The 17,937-nt window shown below is 41.4% G+C and overlaps 2 protein-coding genes across 5 annotated transcripts; one reads left to right on the plus strand and one right to left on the minus strand.

The window, feature by feature from the left end:
• The first annotated feature begins 807 nt into the window (after positions 1–807).
• On the plus strand, positions 808–8,579 carry LOC101472562 (uncharacterized). Of its 4 annotated transcripts, none has more exons than XM_004556050.4 (7): positions 808–1,022; positions 2,890–3,088; positions 3,839–7,120; positions 7,205–7,384; positions 7,469–7,641; positions 7,746–7,863; positions 7,987–8,579. In XM_004556050.4, exons 1-7 carry the CDS (start codon positions 829–831, stop codon positions 8,170–8,172), a joined length of 4,332 nt encoding a protein of 1,443 aa, XP_004556107.3. In that variant the 5' UTR covers positions 808–828; the 3' UTR covers positions 8,173–8,579. The 4 variants fall into 4 exon arrangements, with proteins under 4 accessions (XP_004556107.3, XP_004556108.3, XP_076747906.1 ...); XM_004556051.4 differs by having other exon boundaries at positions 809–1,022; positions 2,905–3,088; XM_076891791.1 differs by lacking the exon at positions 808–1,022 and adding an exon at positions 1,983–2,095 and having other exon boundaries at positions 2,905–3,088.
• zc3h6 (zinc finger CCCH-type containing 6) lies at positions 8,333–17,705 on the minus strand. Its single transcript, XM_076891792.1, has 12 exons — positions 17,572–17,705; positions 15,526–15,745; positions 15,264–15,386; positions 14,951–15,179; positions 14,696–14,838; positions 14,481–14,609; positions 14,239–14,355; positions 14,036–14,143; positions 13,732–13,955; positions 13,228–13,643; positions 12,929–13,117; positions 8,333–11,197 (listed from the first exon to the last, which is right to left on the minus strand). Exons 1-12 carry the CDS (start codon positions 17,655–17,657, stop codon positions 9,702–9,704), a joined length of 3,480 nt encoding a protein of 1,159 aa, XP_076747907.1. The 5' UTR covers positions 17,658–17,705; the 3' UTR covers positions 8,333–9,701.
• Positions 17,706–17,937: the final 232 nt, after the last annotated feature.

Consider the following 17,937-nt stretch of genomic DNA (forward strand, 5'->3'; position numbering starts at 1 on the left):
TTCTTAGATTATTAGAGCTGAAATAACAACCAGTCCACAGAAAATGACCATTCTGATCAGCTAAAAATCCCCAAAATGGCAAATATATATTTATATTTTGATCTTGTGTCATTGGGAATTAAATATCATTGATTTTTTGTTCTTTTGGGCTACAAAACTTTATCTTTATTTTAAAGGGCTACAGTGGATTCGTTGGGTGCTGATGACTTTTTATACAAATGTATTGATACAGTATGATGGTGTAATATCATGAGTTTTAGAAAAGACTACCATTTAACCTGAAAGTATAAAAAAAATCCAAATTAGCTCATATCTTAAGCACTGAAAATAACGTGAATGCATTTTAAAGGAACCCTGGTCAGAAACAACATGTTATGTACAATATTCAATGTTCTAATGTCCTCTTTCTATTTTGCTAAGAGTTTTCCCATATCTTCTTGAAGATCCTAATAATTTGCTACTATACTTTCACTGACCATGTGCCAGAAAACTGTAAAACTCTCTTTAAAAGTTCAACCACACCTGTGATGAAGTGTCACATAAACAATACTGGCTCTTCAATACCATATAGTATATTTAGGTTTAGGTTTGCTAACAAAGCATTATCTCAAAGAATATGGCAACTAATCAGTCAATACATTAAAGCTTGATGAAGCTGCGTGCTGTTGATCAGGTGACACCAGTTGCTATGAAACACTGAAGTCAAGAACAAGCTGCTGTGGTGAGCAAATCAATTATTAAAAAAGCTACCACGCTAAATACAGCAGGAATACAACAACATTTATGGTACTCACTTTCTTTTGACCAGAGAGAATCAGTCTCTTAACTATGTCCTCGTTGTTCGATCATGGGTTGATCAGGACTGTAGCAGTTGAGCAGGTGGTTGCACCAATTGCAATTCATATATGCCGCCTGGTGTTGCTGTGTGACAGCGCAGAGGAACCTGAACAATTCAGCCAGCTGGAGGGGGCAGCTCAGACTGTGGCTAAAGCTACTGAGAACATGGCAGCAGTGGCTTCCAGGTATGTACTGTTATGAAAATCATAATGTATAATACTTCAAATGAAGCAATAGCCTGCAGAGAGGAAAAAAGTATCTTTCAGTTTAACCTTTTCTTGTAATTTCCTGCATCTTTGGAGCTAAAAGAGGCCACCCAAACACATAAGATATCAATGGAAAGGCCAGGATGTCCTCTATTGGGGACATCAGGACTTAGACGGGTAGCTCAAATAAGTCACAAGATATAGACAAATGTCCATTACACAGGATCTAAATGAATAAGCTGGCTCTCAGGAGGATATAGGAAAATCAAATTTAATTATTTAATCTGTATGAAACTGAAATGTGTAATACAACCCAAATTGGGGAAGAGTTAGAATACTTATGTAAGAGAATGCAGAGATTTGCAAATCTCAGGCATTATTCACAATAGAACATAGAACACAAATTAAATGTTTGAACTGAGAAAAAGTACAATTTCAGGAAAAACATTAGCTCATTTTGAATTTTATGGATGCAACATGTCTCAAAAAACTGGGATGAAGGCAACAAAACTGGAAAAATAAGTGGTACTCAAGGGACATTTTACAGTTAATTAGATAAACTGGCAACAGGCTGGTGACATAAATAGGCATATGTTTTGTTTATTTAAAAGGGAAAATGTATTTTAGTTAATTTGAGCACTTAAATTCATCTTGTAAAAATGCCAGATTTAGAGTGGCTGGGTTTCCCAACTTTGGATAAAAATAATATAGCAGAGGCAGCAACTTGTAGACTAATAATGTGGACAAATTAACCCCAACAAACACCGTGCTATGTGATTTAAACACTTTCATAATTAAAGAAGAAACCATTTAACAACAAAGTAATGTCTTTTGTGTTAACTCGTTTTTTAAAAGCGTGATTACAAAACAATTAAAATGAAAATAAATATGTTGGTCTGCTGGTAGTGAAACACAGGCTCCTCTGGTGACTCTTAGAGGGAGGAGGGGACCTCAGAAAATAGCAGCTGTTAATGGCTTTTTGAACTGGGTGGAGGTGTTAACAATCCACATGAGGACTTCAAAGATCTGCTCCAGTCTAATCTTCATACTGGGTATTCTACAAACACAGCACTGCAACTTTAGACTTTAGACACAAGGTTGGACAACTTGAGTCATTTTTGTTTTATTTATTTGTTTTATTTTGTTATGTTTTTTTTTTTTTTAAATGAAGGCAGCAGATTTGTTTTTAGCGTTAAAGTGTGGGGCAGTGATGCTAGTGTTAGCGTTGTTAGCTTCAAGAGGCTAGTGGAGGATTAGGGCTTCATTTAAGGTCCCGTCATATTCTTCTTATACCTGATTTAATCATCTAAGACATTTTAAGGAAGTGAAGATCAAGTTAAAATGTCCTTGTGTACCACCAAGATTTCCTTTAAAGCTCTCCTTAGCAGTAGCAATACTACTGGGCCAAACACAGAGAAATTCAGGTGGCTAGCCCTTCTCAATCAGATGGCTCATTTCCACTGTTCCTTTTAATTAAATTCTTTTTCCATTTCAAGTATTTATTGATGGCTTAATAATTCATTTAGAATTATTAGCTTACCTTTTGTTGTCTATTAAATCATTTAGTAAGGTGTAATTATTAGTGAAGACTTAACAATTATTTCATAAATACTTTGTTAAATGAATATTTTATTTCATTATTATTTAATAATTCATGAACAGCTCTAATCTCATATTCCTTCATAACATGTCTCAGCTTAAACATTTTATTTTTTATGTCTTCTATTATGAATAAATGTGAGTTTGTGAGCTCTGTAAATAATTGCCTTTTGTTTTTATTTACTGTTTATACAGCATCCCAGCTTGGTTGGAATTGTGTTTGTATATATTATCTGATGAACAGCAGACTCTTTACTTCTAGGCAAATACGTGAGACGGAGGATGAAGTTTTTCACATGGAGATGTCCTCCCTGCTAGAGTCATTCGCTGTGTGTGGGCAGCATGTCCTGCTGGCAGCTCAGAAACTGAGTATCCAGCCAAGTTTAACTGAACACAGAGAGGAGCTCGTCACTGCTACACAAAACGTTTTCCTCGGAATAGTCAAGGTAAAGTAGACAAAGAAAAGAAAAAGCTGTCTGCAACTGTCCTAAAAATTATACCCAAATTAAAGCAGAGAGAAAACAAATAAGGTTAAAGCACTTAAAGGTTTCATTAGATTCATCTTAGGCAGCTACATCTGCTTTTACTTTCTCAGAGGTTTCTTAAATGTTGACATTATTTAAAAACAACAGAAGACTCCCACACCGTCTGTTTTTAATTCACATGTGGAGAATCTCAGCAACTCAGCCATCATCTTTAGCCTTCTGGTGCTGTTGTGTAAAGAACATTTTTTTTCCATCGTTAATTTTTAAGTACAGTAATTCTTTCCTGTTAGCTACTCACTGACTTTATCTGACAATGTAGAAACTTTCTCCTCTGTTTCACTTTCAAAGTCTGAGCTGGCATAGCAACATATAATTCCGAGCATTATAACGATTTTAGCATTGAATCTGAATCACAGTTTGGAAGCTCAGAAACCAAATTTCATGGCGATCCAAAGGGCAGCTGTTCATACAGTTCACTGAAGGTTTTCAGCCAAATGCAGCATAAAACCAAAGAGGCTCACCAAACCTATAGATGGATGTGTTTACATTTTGTCGTATTCTGTCAAAGCTGTTGAAATATTTCGATCATGGCCAAAATCTTTTAACTAATTGATTTACTGACAGTCTGACACCGTATTTTCATACTTCTTAAATAGGTACAGTAAGCTGTAGAGCAGCAGTAACACAGTGACTTGTGCCTTCTGCTCCTAGGTTCTGTTGGTGGATGATGATGCTGCTGTAAGGAAAGTTATAGCTGCTGCTGATCAGGTTTTGGAGTGTCTCTCTGAAGTTGGCTCCTCCTCAGATATCAAGTCTCTTCTTAAATCTTTCCAAATGTTTTCTGAGGCTCTTCTTGCCTTTAACAGACTGACAATGGAGAGAGCAAATTCCTTACGGGATCCCAGACAAACCAAACAACTCCTCGATTCCTTGGACACCCTGAGGAGGTGCATCTCCATGCTGCACACAGCCATGTGTACAACCATCAAACACCCTACCAATGAGCAAGCCCGAGAAGCCAAGAGGTACATTCTGGACAAAGTTCAGAATACTGTTGGTGACATTACAGCAACCCTCCAGAGTGACTGCCATGGAGGACCACTGGGGCCTTGTGGGTATTATACCTGGAAAAGTAACAGTCTATTACAACTGCTCACTAGTCCCTCCACCTCCTCAATCCGAGACAGCAGCTTTGACTGCTTGGTCAGAGATCTTGTGTTTCATTGCATGGTCGTGGCAAACATGTCTCGCAGAGACTTTCAGCAAAGAGTGGTTTTCCACTGTCGTCACATCCTGCAGTTCTGGTCTGACATAAAAAGGATTTTAAAGTCTTCTGAGGATTCTGCACAGAGCTTTGAGAAGACCTGCATTTTCCTGCGCCAGCAAATACTAATGCTTGACAAAACTTTGATGACTACAGTTCTGTATCAAGTCATGGACATACTTCTTGCGGCTTCCTCCACAGCTGAGCAACTTTTAGGACACATCTTGCTTTTAGATTCCTCTACAAAGCTGGATCTGAACTTTATTCAGTCGGAAGTTGAGGATTTAATTTCCTGCACTGACAGACTAATCCAGGTCGCCAATTTTACCTCAGCTATGGCTCTCGATGCTAAGAGTTTAGAGAATGTGGAAAATTCCCGAGCATGCCTTTCGAGACTCAGGGCTCGAATCGCTCCCCTTTCGCTGGAGCTGGCAGATAATTCAATGCAAACTGCTCAGAAGCTTCGTGAAGTGTGTCAGAAATGGGAAGTGGAGACTGAGCAGCTTCAGGATGCTTTCAGTGATGTGATGGACATTAGGGAGTTCACCAGTATAGCTGTTAATGAGATGGTGAGTGATCGCCATGGATGTGACACAGCATACAGAGAACAAAGCTATGAACAGTTTAATGAACATGCAGCAAACCTCATTGGTCACATGAAGCTGGCGATTCACTCAGTGAGGAGGCATTTGGATAGAAGTGACGAACCCATCTACAGGAACGGCCTTTTGGTCCTCCTGAAGCAGGTTCAGTCATCTCAAGCCAAAGTAGCTGAGTCAGTCAGAAGCATGCTTAATGGATCCACGCTGAACGTGGAGGCATATTCTACATTTAGTGACAGCGTTTCCACCGTCATTGAGCATTTTAAGGTGCTTAGATCAGGATTGGATGGCCAACAGCATCCGCATCTCCTGAGCCCGCTGCGAGAGGGGGCTCGTCAGCTCGAAATCACACAGCCATGTCTGCCAGTCAAAGACAGCTGTGAACTGAGTGTGGACGATATGTTAAGAGGCTCGGATATTCCTTTTTTTGAAGTTTTGGAAAGAGAAACCAAACATGAGGAGAAGCACACAGATCAGGGACCCATAAAAGCCGAACCAGACCATAAAGTTGACAGCGATGATTTAACGTTCCCAGCTGTCTCAGATGAGCCTAAACTGATTCTCAAGCCTCTCAAATTTGACCTTTTACCCCTCTTGTATGAAGTTGTAACTGTGACTAAAGGGAAAGACGTGACACTGCTCAACCAGGCCTGCACCAGTGTTCTTGAGCTGTCAAACTGTTATGCCCAAGCTACAAAGGAGGCCTTGGTCATTGTCGATGCAGTTGACTGTCAGACTTTGGAAATCTTTAGGGCCGAGCTGGTATCCCTGACTCCACTGCTCGTCCAGACAGCTCAAGAGACGGCGATGAGCTCAGCGATGAGTACGGAGAGCATCTTTAAGCACAGCACACAGTTTTCTGACCTTATTAATAACATTCGAAAGGTTTTGCTGCCAGCAGCTGGGACCTGGTATCATACTGTTTATAATGAGCTGCAAGGGAATCTACCAAATATACCAGCCAGTTCTGCACAGCAACTCAATGAAGCAATGACTTTATGTGCTGACGTGGTCCAACTCTTGACATCTTCAGATTTAACCACACAAAGTGATGGTCAAGAAACATTGAGGGTTTTACACAGCAAGCTTACCAAAGCACAGAACAACACAAGGCAACTGATAGAGTTTTCCTCCGCATATGAAGGACAGTCAGATCAGCTAGAGGCACTTTGTATCCTCTGGAGTCTCTCCATTCAGATTTTGCTTAATTCTCTGGATAAGATTTTGGGAACATCGACTGCACTGAACCATTTGAACCCTCAGAAACAGCTCTCAGTGTTGTCTGAGAACTCGCTCCGAATCCAAGAGGCAACCAGGCTCACAAGCATAAACTGCAGAAGTGCTTATAAATCAAAGGAGTTAACCGGATACCAGGATGAACTGAAAAACCTGACTGAGGACTACCTTAAAGCTGCAGAAGAATTTGATTTAATGCCAGGCGTGGTGCACCTTGCAAAATCGGAATTCTTCCAGAGAAAACTTTTGATTAAAATTCGAGTGCTTTTTGGTCATTTAAGCAAAGTGAATAAGGACTATGATACTACATTTCAAAATCTTCTCACAATTGCTCATTTCGCTGCTGAACACTTCAGAGAGAACAACGCAGAAGATGCAGAGCAAAGGTTTGAACATGCGGCACAAACGCTTATTGAAAATGTAAAATCTGCTACCAGAAGAGTGGAGGACAGCTTAAATTACATCCATGACCCACGCACTCGCTCCAATCTGAGGTCCATTAATGACCACCTGTCTTTTCAGATCTCAGATATAATCTGCAGGGCGAGGCTCATGCTAGAGACTCACTACATTTGTGACACACTCAGTCTGGATGTGCAGACACGCTGTTGGTCAGCAAAAGCTCATTACGTGATGGAAGAGATCAGGAAGCAAGAAGGGATTCACCAAGAGGTTAAAGAGTACATAAAGGCTGGACTACAGGGGAGAGCACCTGAGGATATTAGCAAAGTTTTGGCTAAAATCCCAACTAAAGTCAAAGAAGTGGAATTTACCTCTGACACAACAATAAATTCAAACCAGAAAGGCATTAAAGAAAATGTAGATGCTGCAAAAAGTAACATAAATATGGCATCTGGGGCCAAATATGGACCTGGAAATACTAAAAAGGATGTAAGTATCGCATAATTGATCAGATTTTATTGTGTAATAAATCCATCATGTCGCAATAAACCATGTCCTAATTCTTCTCTGCAGGATAGTGCTGCATCTGGCTTGTGCCAAGAAGTCTCTTCCCTGACCTACACCTCCCTTTTTCTAAAGCAAGAAAGCAACAGCTGGGATCCCAAGGACAACAGAATAGTCCAGGTGACCAGGAAGATGGCCGACACAGTATGTTACATGACTCAGTATCTGAAGAAGAAAGGCCCAATAGCGGTAATGCCAACTAAAGGTCCCTCCACAACCGTCAACTAGATTTGCAGGCAAACTAATCTACAATCTTGTTTCTTTTTTCTTTAGAATAAAGAGGCTTTTGTTTCTGCAGCCAAAGATGTGATCTCAAACTGCCAGTCAGTTACCCAGTTTATCAGAGTTATTGCCAACCACAGCCTCGACAAGCAGTGTGCAGTTGAACTCTCGCTAATTGTTGAGCAGATTCTCACCATCACAAATCAGCTCAGCATCATTTCCAGGTCAGGAAATTTCAAGCAGAAATCACACACCGAAAACTAATAAAAGAAATGTTGAAAGGGGAAAAAAAGAAACGTAATATGAGTATTTTCTTCTGCCTGCAAAGTGTCAATGCTGTGACTCCTGGGTGCAAATCTTCTGATGAGATCCTGGTAAAGAATGCACAAAATCTGCTCCAGACAGTCTTACGTGGGGTTCGAGCTGCAGAAACAGCATGCATTAAAGTAAATCCAACACCACAAGCACAAGCAGCAACTCTGGACTACAAATATATGATTCAGTGGCATCTTTTTATTATGCCCTATGAATTGCTTCCTTAAAACTGAACACTTGCACTCTGATTTCAGGGTCTGAAGCAGCCTGAGCCAAATTCGGATGGTGCAGAGGCTACAGCTTTGTGTTTCCAGTGGAAGAGAAACCTGGAGATCCATCGAGCCCAGCAGACCTCTAACCCAGATACAGATGAGCTGGGACTGAGGAAGACGTCGGCGCACCCTTTAGCCCCAAGTCTTGCCCCACAGGTTAATGTATAAGACAGCTACAACTGTATTTTGAAAAGGAAGAAAATAATGTTTCATGCATAAGCTGTGTGTCCTGCTCCGAGAAATCAGCTGCATGAATTGTATTAGAGCTGGTGGTTAAAAAAAAAGAAGCACAGCACGCACACTAAAATGACACATTGCAACACTGGTGTGTGGTTCTGAAATAAAACTGGTGCTGTTTCCTGTCTTTATTCCAGATATTTGTAACAAACTCACTGAAACGACTGGCATGTGTTGTAAAAATATCAGACAATATTATGACAACCATAACCACCATACCGACCCACGCTGACATAAAAAAACACCCCAAAACACACTGTACACATGATACAAAATAAGCATTTACAATGTGAATCATGAAAAGAACTTTAAAAAAAAAAAAAAGGAAATAGCTTAGTTTCAGTCAAACAGGAATACCTCAAATTACAGACGGAGAACTCTGACCTAAACAAACCAATATTACCAAACAATATTCCATCTTACGTCTACAACTTTCAGTCTTTGTAGCACATGTATATTTATAGCCTCTTTTAGGTTCATATTCGACAAAATTCAACAGTAAAAATAGTCATCAAGGTCACATTTGTAACATATATACATACAACTGCAGTGTTATTAAGATAGTACTACTTTTCTGTATAATACACTGGAAAACTTTATCGATTTCTTATGCTGACTGACAGCGTGTTGGAAAACACGTAACATTTTCCCTGCTACTTACAAGCTTCTTCGAGAGATGTGAGGAGCAGCGATGTTTGTTAGAAAAGGTTAAAACATCCTCAAAAGATTCAGACCGCCTGAACCAAAAAACAATGTAGTCACTAAAGACGGAAGTTGTCTATTTTAGTGCAAAGACTTCTGCAAGCTAGCTTAGGTGTAGAGTTTCAAAAGTGTGAAAAGGGAAAATTAGACTAATGTAATCGAAAACTCACATTGAAAATATTCAATTTTGATTATCTGACCCGAACGCATAAGCAACTGAAAAATGACAAATGTAAATGGTTTAAAAAAAATCCCTTATCATAAAGACAGGCATCAACATATACAGTAGATCTCAATATATGAAAGTGTCCGTGAATAAATATGTAAATACAAAAATCCCCCCCCCCAGGAAATTATTGTGTTTTTGATTACTTTGTATAATCTCTCTGCGTGGAAAGTGACTATCAGGTCGTTCAATGGAACGAGCCCCAAGCTGACTTAACAACACCTGGGTCAGGCTTTAGTAAAACTTTCACATCTTTTTATTTCCTCTGATTGTTTAGAACGTGTGTAAAAATGACACAATAGAAACCTTACCATACACACATTCAAAACACGCCTCTGAGCTTTAATATGACATAGTTACAGGGAACTATACTCTGTGTCTGTATCCAGCATCATCTCCTTACTGATAAATGTGTGGCGTAGTGTTTGGTTTTCTACAGCATCATATAAAGAAATAAATAGATTTATGTAAAGCTAAATAAAGATTAATGTGTCATCAACAAACATATCTGTTGCAATCAACAGTTGAGTGTTTACTGACAGAAAGGGGAAGCGGTGGGGTCAAAAGTCTTGAACACATCTTTAAGTGTCCTGTCATCTGCCTCCTCCTCTTCCTCCTCCTCTGGATCTTCTTGTTTCGGTTCTTTCTCTGGAGCTGCCTCCTCTTCCTGCTCCTTCTTGTCCTCTGCCTCTTCCTGTGCTCCTGTAGAGCCCTGTCCTCCCTGTTTAGCTTGCCTCGGGTCAGTGTACTGGGGTCGGATTAGCCCAGCCAGAGCCTGGATGGGGAGATTATGTACAGCAGGGGGTTTGACAGGCGAGGCAGGAGGCACAGTGGGAGAAGTGGAAGCTGGAGTGTGATCTGCAGCATCTGTGCTTTTAGCCTCTTCGAACGAGCCGCTTCGTTGGGTTGGTGATAGAGACGGTGCTGGAGTGCTGTCTTTCTTAGCAGCCTGTTTAAGAATCCCCGCCTTTTTAGGAGGCTCAAACTGCTCCTTCTGAACTTGCTCGGTTTGGGAACGAGGATCATACAGGCTGATGCCTCCCAGAATCGTAGTGGGACTCTCCAACCCTCCACCAGAGGACGCCAGTCGAGGAGCATAAGGTGGAAGCTTCTCTGGCTCTGGCTTGGCTCGGGCAGCGTGAGGAGAGGGACTGGCACTGGCCTTCTGTAACCTGGGGTCCAAAAGTCCTGCCCCAGAGGACTGCTCTTTCGGACCCAGCAGCTTGGAGTCCAGACTGGCTGTACGTTTGAGTCTGGGGTCCAAAGACTTTTGCTGGCGTGGGTCTACAGGTCTCTCTGTAGAAGATCGTGACTCTAGAGAACCAGTGGGCAGTCGGCTCATACGTTCCTTCAAACGTGCAGCTGCAAGTCTGGGATCAGATAGCGGAGGGCTGGAGACTGGGGGGTGGTCGGGCAGGCTTGTTCGGTTCATCTGAGCATCAGCAATTAGAGGTGGAAGAGGCAGGTTGATGGAGTGTTCCTGTTTGGGCACTAAGGAGGGGATGAGATCCTCAGGGGTCCACACAACTGTCTGAGCAAAGGCAGGCCGCTGGAGCAGAATGTCAACACGAATATGACTAAACTGCTTTAACTGGCATCGAGGGTCTCTCAGGACCACACCTGGGCTGGCATCTAAAGGAATGAGAACAGCCCTGTCCCTGAGTTCCCTCTCTCCTTCGTCATCCTCCTCTCCTGTAAGAGGCTTTTGATGAACAGGATGGCTCTGCTGCCGATATGAGCTCGGTTCCACTGGTCTCATTTTCCTGGGGTCTCTGGAAAGCCGCGGATCCGAAGCGCCATCTGGCTCCTTTTTCATATCTGGGGGTCGCTGTCTAGGGTCAGCCTTGACACGTGGGTCACTGGGTGGAGCCCTTTCCTTAACGAGGCGGGGGTCACCCAGTGCTGGAGCCACCGGGGCGGTCTTGGGCTGAGACTGCTGCATCTCATTCTGTCTCTTCAGAGATTTAAGAATGGAGGAAACACAGCTCCCATCCTCATCATCGCTCGAGTACCAGTTTGTAGTTTCATCTGCAAAAAAACATGAATAAACAAATAAATCAGATTTAAAGGAGAGTCTTTTTTTTCTGTTTCAAATATCTTTTATTAGAAGCAAGTATCACAGTTGTTACAAGTTAATAGAACTTGTGCCCCCTTTTTCTCTAAACAAAACAAGACAAAACAAAAAGACCCCCCGACTGCCAAAAACTTATATTTTCCCAAGATATGCAAGTAAAGGACGCCAAATTAGTTCAAAATCTTTCACATTGCCATTCATGGTATATCTTATTTTTTCAAGGTGAAGTGTATTTGTAAGCTCTGCAAGCCACATCTTTAACACAGGCCTTTCCAAAGCTGCAGGATCAGTTTCTTTGCGATGATCAGCGCATATGACATAAACCTTTTTTGAGCATGTTGTAAGCTTTGTGTTTCTTTGGAGATCCCAAAGATAATTACTGTTGGATTTGGATCAATCTTGTTTTTAAGAATATTAGATAGATAAGTAAAAATGTCACACCAAAAACCCTGAAGCCTTGGACAAAGTGCAAAACTACTAATGTGTCATACATTTTTTTCAGAGGGGAGAGCAGTCTGGATAAATTTTGTGAAGTCTTTACCTTGAGTAATGTAACCTGTGTACAATTTTATACTGAATTAAGGAACGACGGGAATTAATAAAAAGCGTATTTATGTTGCGTAAGACTTCCTGCCAAAAATCTTCCGATAGGGACATCCCAAATTCCTTTTCCCACTCCTCTTTAATTGAATGAGTTGAAGGTACACTCATCTCCTGTAGTGAGTTATAGAACAATCAGATTCTCTGTTCGAACCCCAGCTATCACTAAGGCATCTATCCAAGGTGTCAGACGGCATGCTTTCAAACTGCGGCAAATGTGTGCGGATATAATTTCGTAGTTGAAGATCTCTAAAAAAATGGCTGCGCGGTAGTCCAAATCTATCTTTTACCTAATTGTTGAAATGACATGAAGGTATCGTTTGAATACAAGTCTTTTAATTTACGAATTCCCAGTTCATGCCACACGTTGAAAGCACCGTCTGCACATGATGGAAGGAAAGAGGGGTTAGCTGTAACAGACATACTCATTGATAATGGTTTCAGTTTAAAGTGCTTAATTATTTGTTTCCAAATTCGCAAAATGGTATGGATCACTGGGTTATAATTATAGTATGCACTTGTCAAGGGAGTAGGAGAAAGTAATATTCCACCAACATAGTAAGGAAGGCAGTCCTCCCGCTCCATCTGCAGACCATGGGGGAGTAACGCTGTATCATCCAGTAAGAGGGAAATTATTCTTAAATTTGATGCCCAGTAATAATGCATAAAGTTAGGTAGTGCAACTCCTCCAAGGGATCCGTGTTTGCAAAGATGTTCTTTTTTATTCTATGTGTTTTGTAGTTCCATATAAACGGCATAATAATTGCATCCAGCTTTTTGAAGAAAGCTATGGGCAGGAAAATTGGGATATTTTGGACCAAATACAGATATTGCAGGAGAAAGACCATCCTTATTGAGTTCACTCGTCCTATCAATGAGAAAGGGAGTGTCCTCCAAAACTGGATGTTGTTTTTTAGCTTCTACCAGTAGAGGTAGAAAGTTTAAAGGAGAGTCTTTTTGGTGTTATCTGTGTATAAGCACTTATTTAGATAATTCTGAGTTGTGTAGGTCACTTTGTTCCAATCTTGCTCCCTGGGTTTCATTTAATCTTAATTAACTCAATAAAGCTGTCCATGGACACTTGCCTCTGCTTGCATTTTCATCCTGGCCATCTGCTCTCTGTGCTTCACTCCCTTGTGGATTTGACTCTTGTTGTTGCTGCTGCTGTGTCAGGTGTAAAAGGATGGCTTTCTGTACTGCTGGTGGTAAAGACTGCAACTGTGACTCTGCACCAATCTGTTGCTGGAGGTTCTGTATGAAAGCCAGACTAGGGTCTACCAAATTGAAAAAAAAACAAAGACACAAAGTTTTGCAAAGTCAGTAACAAGTAAAAGGCAGTTAACCTATAAGAACAGCTTATTAATTATATGCTTATATGACTCACCTCCTTGTTGACCAATGGTCTGGTTTCGGAGGAAGCTGCTAAGGAAGTCTACTGGGTTCTGACCCGCAGATGGAAAGGGGAAGAGATTTGGTGCTATCTCTAGATCTGGTATAGGGGGAAATGGAGGCCTCTGTATATTCATCTGCGGGTTGATATTAGGTCGGTTTCCATGGAAGGGTGGCGGCTGACTGGATGGGATCGGCGGCTGCATTGGAAATCCATGCGGCAGGTGCTGCCCTGGTGGGCTTTGTGGCATCGGTGGTGCAGCGGTGTGACCCACGGGAACGGGTGATCCGGGGGGAGGAACAGGAGGAGCAGAAGAGCCTGAAGGCACCATGCTGCCGCTCTGTGTGTCCTCTGAACCTCCAGTAAACTCACCTGTGCATTCTCCTTGATTCTGAGGGTAGTTGGATCCACTGAAAAACAGAGTGCACTCAGGCTTAGGAGAAAATCAAAAAAATTTTAAAGTCTGACCTGGTTTTGATTACAGATTACTCCAGTTACCTCAGACCGATTTTTTGTGCCAAGTCTACAGTTGGTTGAACCTTGATTTCAAAAAGAGAGGGGATCTTCTTCCCTGCTTGGCTATCTGTAGGACTGCTCTGACCAGGAGTGGGCAGCAGCCCAACCCCAGGAGGAGGCTTTGGAAGTGGGGAAATACCCTGTTTTCTCAGATCCTCCAGCTCCAACTCATCCTCCCTGGCATTCTCCTCTTCAGTATTAATTATCTGAATAAAGACACGGGAAAGAAGAAATAAGATAACCGCTGACAGAACTAAGGATGAGCTTCAACTATATTTCGTTTTACCTTATCGAGCAGCTCCTTGGTCACGTCAGTCAAAGCTTCATGGGAGAATTTGCAGTTGTCTCCTTGATAGCATTTGGCTCCGGTATGAAAGAACTTGCACGGGTATTCATGTGCAATCACAGGTTAAGGAACAGAAATAATTAAAGGGTGCAGTTTATGCAATCCAATTACACGAATATAATTAAGAACTATTAGTGAAGGATATTGTGCATGTAAATGCAGTTATCTCCTTTACTGCAGTATCCTTGAAGATAAAACTTACAAAGCTCCTTTTTCTTATCTGGTACAACAAGCTCGTGTTCAAATTTGCACTGCTCGCCCTGTATGAAGACATCACAAAATGTTTTTTTCTTTAATCTTTTAAGTTAGTTAGGACAGTATTTACCTTACTAAAAGCAGGTTTACGTTATAAAAAAAAAATTAAAGGGCATTAACGCTGCCGTACCTTGATGCACCGACCCTCCAGGAAATACTTGCAGATGTACCTCCCGTTATGTTCAACGGTGTGCTGATTGATAAACTCCTTGCTCATTATTGGCCGCTTCTTCTGGAAACCGGACAAATTTTTTCCTTCCTGTGACACAAAATTAGCAACAGCTAATTCACAGTGCAATTTAAACCAGCGATGGCAGAGTACAGTGAAATATTCAGCTCACATACCTGCGCCATGTCTTCCATCCCCTGTTCTCCCCCTCGACCTCGTCCGCGTCCTCCCCAGGGTTTACCCTTCAGCTTCTTGTTCTTGTTCAGCATCCCACGTCCTCTCCCCGGTCCACTCCCTCTGCCTCTTCCCCTCTGCCCGTCTGGAAATTACATTTTAACAAAAATGAGTAAACTCTCTTCACCCTTAAAGATGTTTGCGATACATCTCTGCCTATGACATTGTTGTGTTTATAATTTAAAAAGCATTCGTACACTGTTGTTGCTTCATCCCCCTCATGTTCCCTCTGTTCATCTGGTCTTTAGCGTGCCGCCCCCTTCCCTGACTCGACGAATCTTTTGACTGCTGATACTCGGACATGTCGTCTTCATAATCATCCTCCTCGTCATCGTAGTCGTACTTGTCGTCGCTGTAGTCGCTGTATTTGTCGAAATCGCTGCTCTTGTACGGTGGGGACCTGTGTGAGTTGCCTCCCTTTGAATGCTTGTGGTCAAAGCAGAGGGAGTGAATTATGTCAGACAATAATGTTTGCATGAATATAAACACTGCGAGCTGTTCTGAACTCACCTGAGAGGACTGGCCATCAGACTCGCGATTAGATCCCAGGCCCTTTCTGCCTTTGGACCTTTCCGGTCGATCGTAGTCAGAGTCGTAGCTGTCGGAGCTGGAGCTGCTTGAGGGGGAGTGATGCTGAGGTGAGGGTAAACAGAAATAAAGAAAAATGAAACATAACATTAATTTTAAATGGGTTAGTTCACATTTATGCTCTAATTGCAAGAGCAGGAGGAGATATTTTAATGCAACAACAAGCTGTACAGTAGCATCTTACTTTCGGTCTGTCACGTCTCCTTCTTTTAGACCTCCTCTTCTCTCGGGTCTTTCTGTATCTTTTCCTGGAGTGTCTGTGAGCCTTTTCCTCTTTCTCTCTAATCTTCTCCTTCTCCTTTTCCTTCTCCTTCTCTTCATTCACCTCCGCGGCCTCCTTGTTGTCCTCTTCAATTCCAATCCCTTCATCATCTATTTCTCCATCTTCCAGTTCACCATCCTCTCTGGAAAGATAAAAGCAATATAAATACTCACTATTGACACTATTTTGGACAGACTTTAAATGTTTACAAATAATACATCAATTGTAGCTATAGTTAAACCAAAAAAGTAATGATTTGGAATAATCGGCTGTTTTTTCTGTTACAAATTTCCAAAAGATCTCAGGGTTGATCCCAGGAGGAGCCACAACTCCCCTGCGGGTCTTGTTATGTAGGGCACCTGATGTAAAAATCAGGCATTAAATGTTATGTTGGAACAGATGATTATCATTACAATCAGAGGATCACTTATTAGTTTGCAGAGCATTACTCATAACTCAGCGTGACCAGGCTATACTTCATACACATGTGCCTTTTTGTAAATACAGTACATTTAGTTGCACCACTAAAGTAGTTTATACAACCTCATCCAAATGTAAAAATTTGATGTTTATCTGCTGTAATTCACATATTTACAACTAAAATTAAACATACTAATACAGACTAAATATTCTAATCACTTTTTAATATGAAACAAAATCCTGGCAAATGTTTCAGAGTTGGCAATCTTTTCATTGTAAATAATTCCAGGTGATTTAGAAATACAGTGCTGGTGGGAGGGTGGAACAAAAACATTATGAAACAGATCCAATAAAGCAATCTAGGTCAGTTTTTACAGATACTAGCTGCCTCTTCCTCAGTCTGAATTAATCCAAAGCTAACATTGTGTATGTAAAGTTGGCTTTTGAGTTAATTGAAGCAGAACAGGCCTCAGGTTTAACAAGAAACATCCATCTAACCACCCATTTTCTTAACGGTTTATCCAGCTTAGGGCCACAGGGCTGTTGGATCCTGTCTCAGCTGTCGCAGAGCAAAAGGTGGGGGACAATCTTTACAGGTCACCATCATCCTCAATGAAAAACATCTGCCAGGCTAAATATTTTATTTCAAATCACCTTTTTCTATTGTTGTAACTGCCTGTACAGCACATCTAACTGAGGACCAAAAGCAAATGATGAAAAATAGTAGCATCAGTGTTAGAAGGCAGTTTATAAGGACCTAATACAACTATGTAAATGTTAAATATTTACATTAAAGTGCATTTTCCAGTGATAAACAACACTAGGTGCTTCAATCATACCCGAAGCCCACACTGGAAATTATGTTTCTGCCCATTTTAAGAATTAAAAACTGTAACAGATGCTCAAAGTCCAGGCTAGAAGTTGAGCCATCAAGTTTTTTTCCAACCTAACACATGAGCAACTGGTTCACTTGGTTTTCTACAGTGAAAAAAATCTGTGAAATTACTTGATCAAAGATTTTTAACAGAAAACCAAATTGTTTGTCTTGTTTTTGAACATAATGCAAAGCAAATCACAAGGACACAGGTATGGCCTACATCCTGCAGAAGCACATCATCTCAACTCTGCGTGAACCCTGCTTCAGCAATACCGGTAGTTGCCCAGTAGGGGGAGTACAGTATGAGGATGGGCGTGGCATTTACATCATAGTCATTTGCATAGTCTCCTGCAGATGGCAACAATGAAGCCATGAATCCCTGAGCTACAACAACAGAATGATGAGGTCTCTATGTTGCATGGAAATGATCATGAATGAGTCTCATCGACACGGTGATGTGTAATCGAGGCTGTGTGAACAGCGCCATTCAACTGCACCAAAGAGGCATGCAAAAAATATGTTAAGAGAGGGGGGGAAAGAAGTGAAATGTCTCTATATCCCGCAATTCGTGGTTAAAAGAGAAAACAGTAACACAAGCATGTAGACCCACAGCACTGAAATTGAAACGCACAGATGAGCGTATTAATAATTGCACAAGAATATTACTCGACCTTTCATCCCCTGCAAGCTCAGAGTCTGTCATGTTTTTGTCAAGAACAGGGGCTGGGGGACTGGAAACAAGGCTCACAGAAGCCATTGGAGAACGGATCTGCCTCCCTTTTCCCCGGTACAAGAGTGAATTAATTCAGTCACTCAAGGAGACGTTGGTTTGTGAGAGATGCTGGAAGATTTCAGACTGGAAAAGACTCACGGTGTTACATGTCTCGACAGAGACAGTAAACAGACACTCTCCTCTTTCATATCAATGACGTTTTAACTCTGTGAGCGCAGCTTGATACCCCGCTTTGCTAATGTCCCGTCGGTTGACAGCTGCCATGGTGAAATAGAGGAGACGGAGGGAGAAACAGACAGAAATG

This window comes from Maylandia zebra, linkage group LG13, assembly GCF_041146795.1.
Source record: "Maylandia zebra isolate NMK-2024a linkage group LG13, Mzebra_GT3a, whole genome shotgun sequence".
Taxonomy (NCBI): Eukaryota; Metazoa; Chordata; class Actinopteri; order Cichliformes; family Cichlidae; genus Maylandia; species Maylandia zebra.

Bases quoted from the DNA above. Each gene is read 5' to 3' on its own strand.
- zc3h6 (XM_076891792.1), bottom strand. From the start codon at position 17,657: ATGGCTTCTGTGAGCCTTGTTTCCAGTCCCCCAGCCCCTGTTCTTGAC. The intron at 14,839-14,950 runs GTACGAATGCTT...TGTAATTTCCAG, and splicing joins GGGGATGAAGCAACAACAGT to ACGGGCAGAGGGGAAGAGGC. The intron at 11,198-12,928 runs GCAAGTGTCCAT...GTTTTTTTGCAG, and splicing joins GGATGAAAATGCAAGCAGAG to ATGAAACTACAAACTGGTAC.
- LOC101472562 (XM_004556050.4), top strand. From the start codon at position 829: ATGTCCTCGTTGTTCGATCATGGGTTGATCAGGACTGTAGCAGTTGAG. The intron at 3,089-3,838 runs GTAAAGTAGACA...TTCTGCTCCTAG, and splicing joins TTTTCCTCGGAATAGTCAAG to GTTCTGTTGGTGGATGATGA. The intron at 7,385-7,468 runs GTAATGCCAACT...TTTTTTCTTTAG, and splicing joins AGAAGAAAGGCCCAATAGCG to AATAAAGAGGCTTTTGTTTC.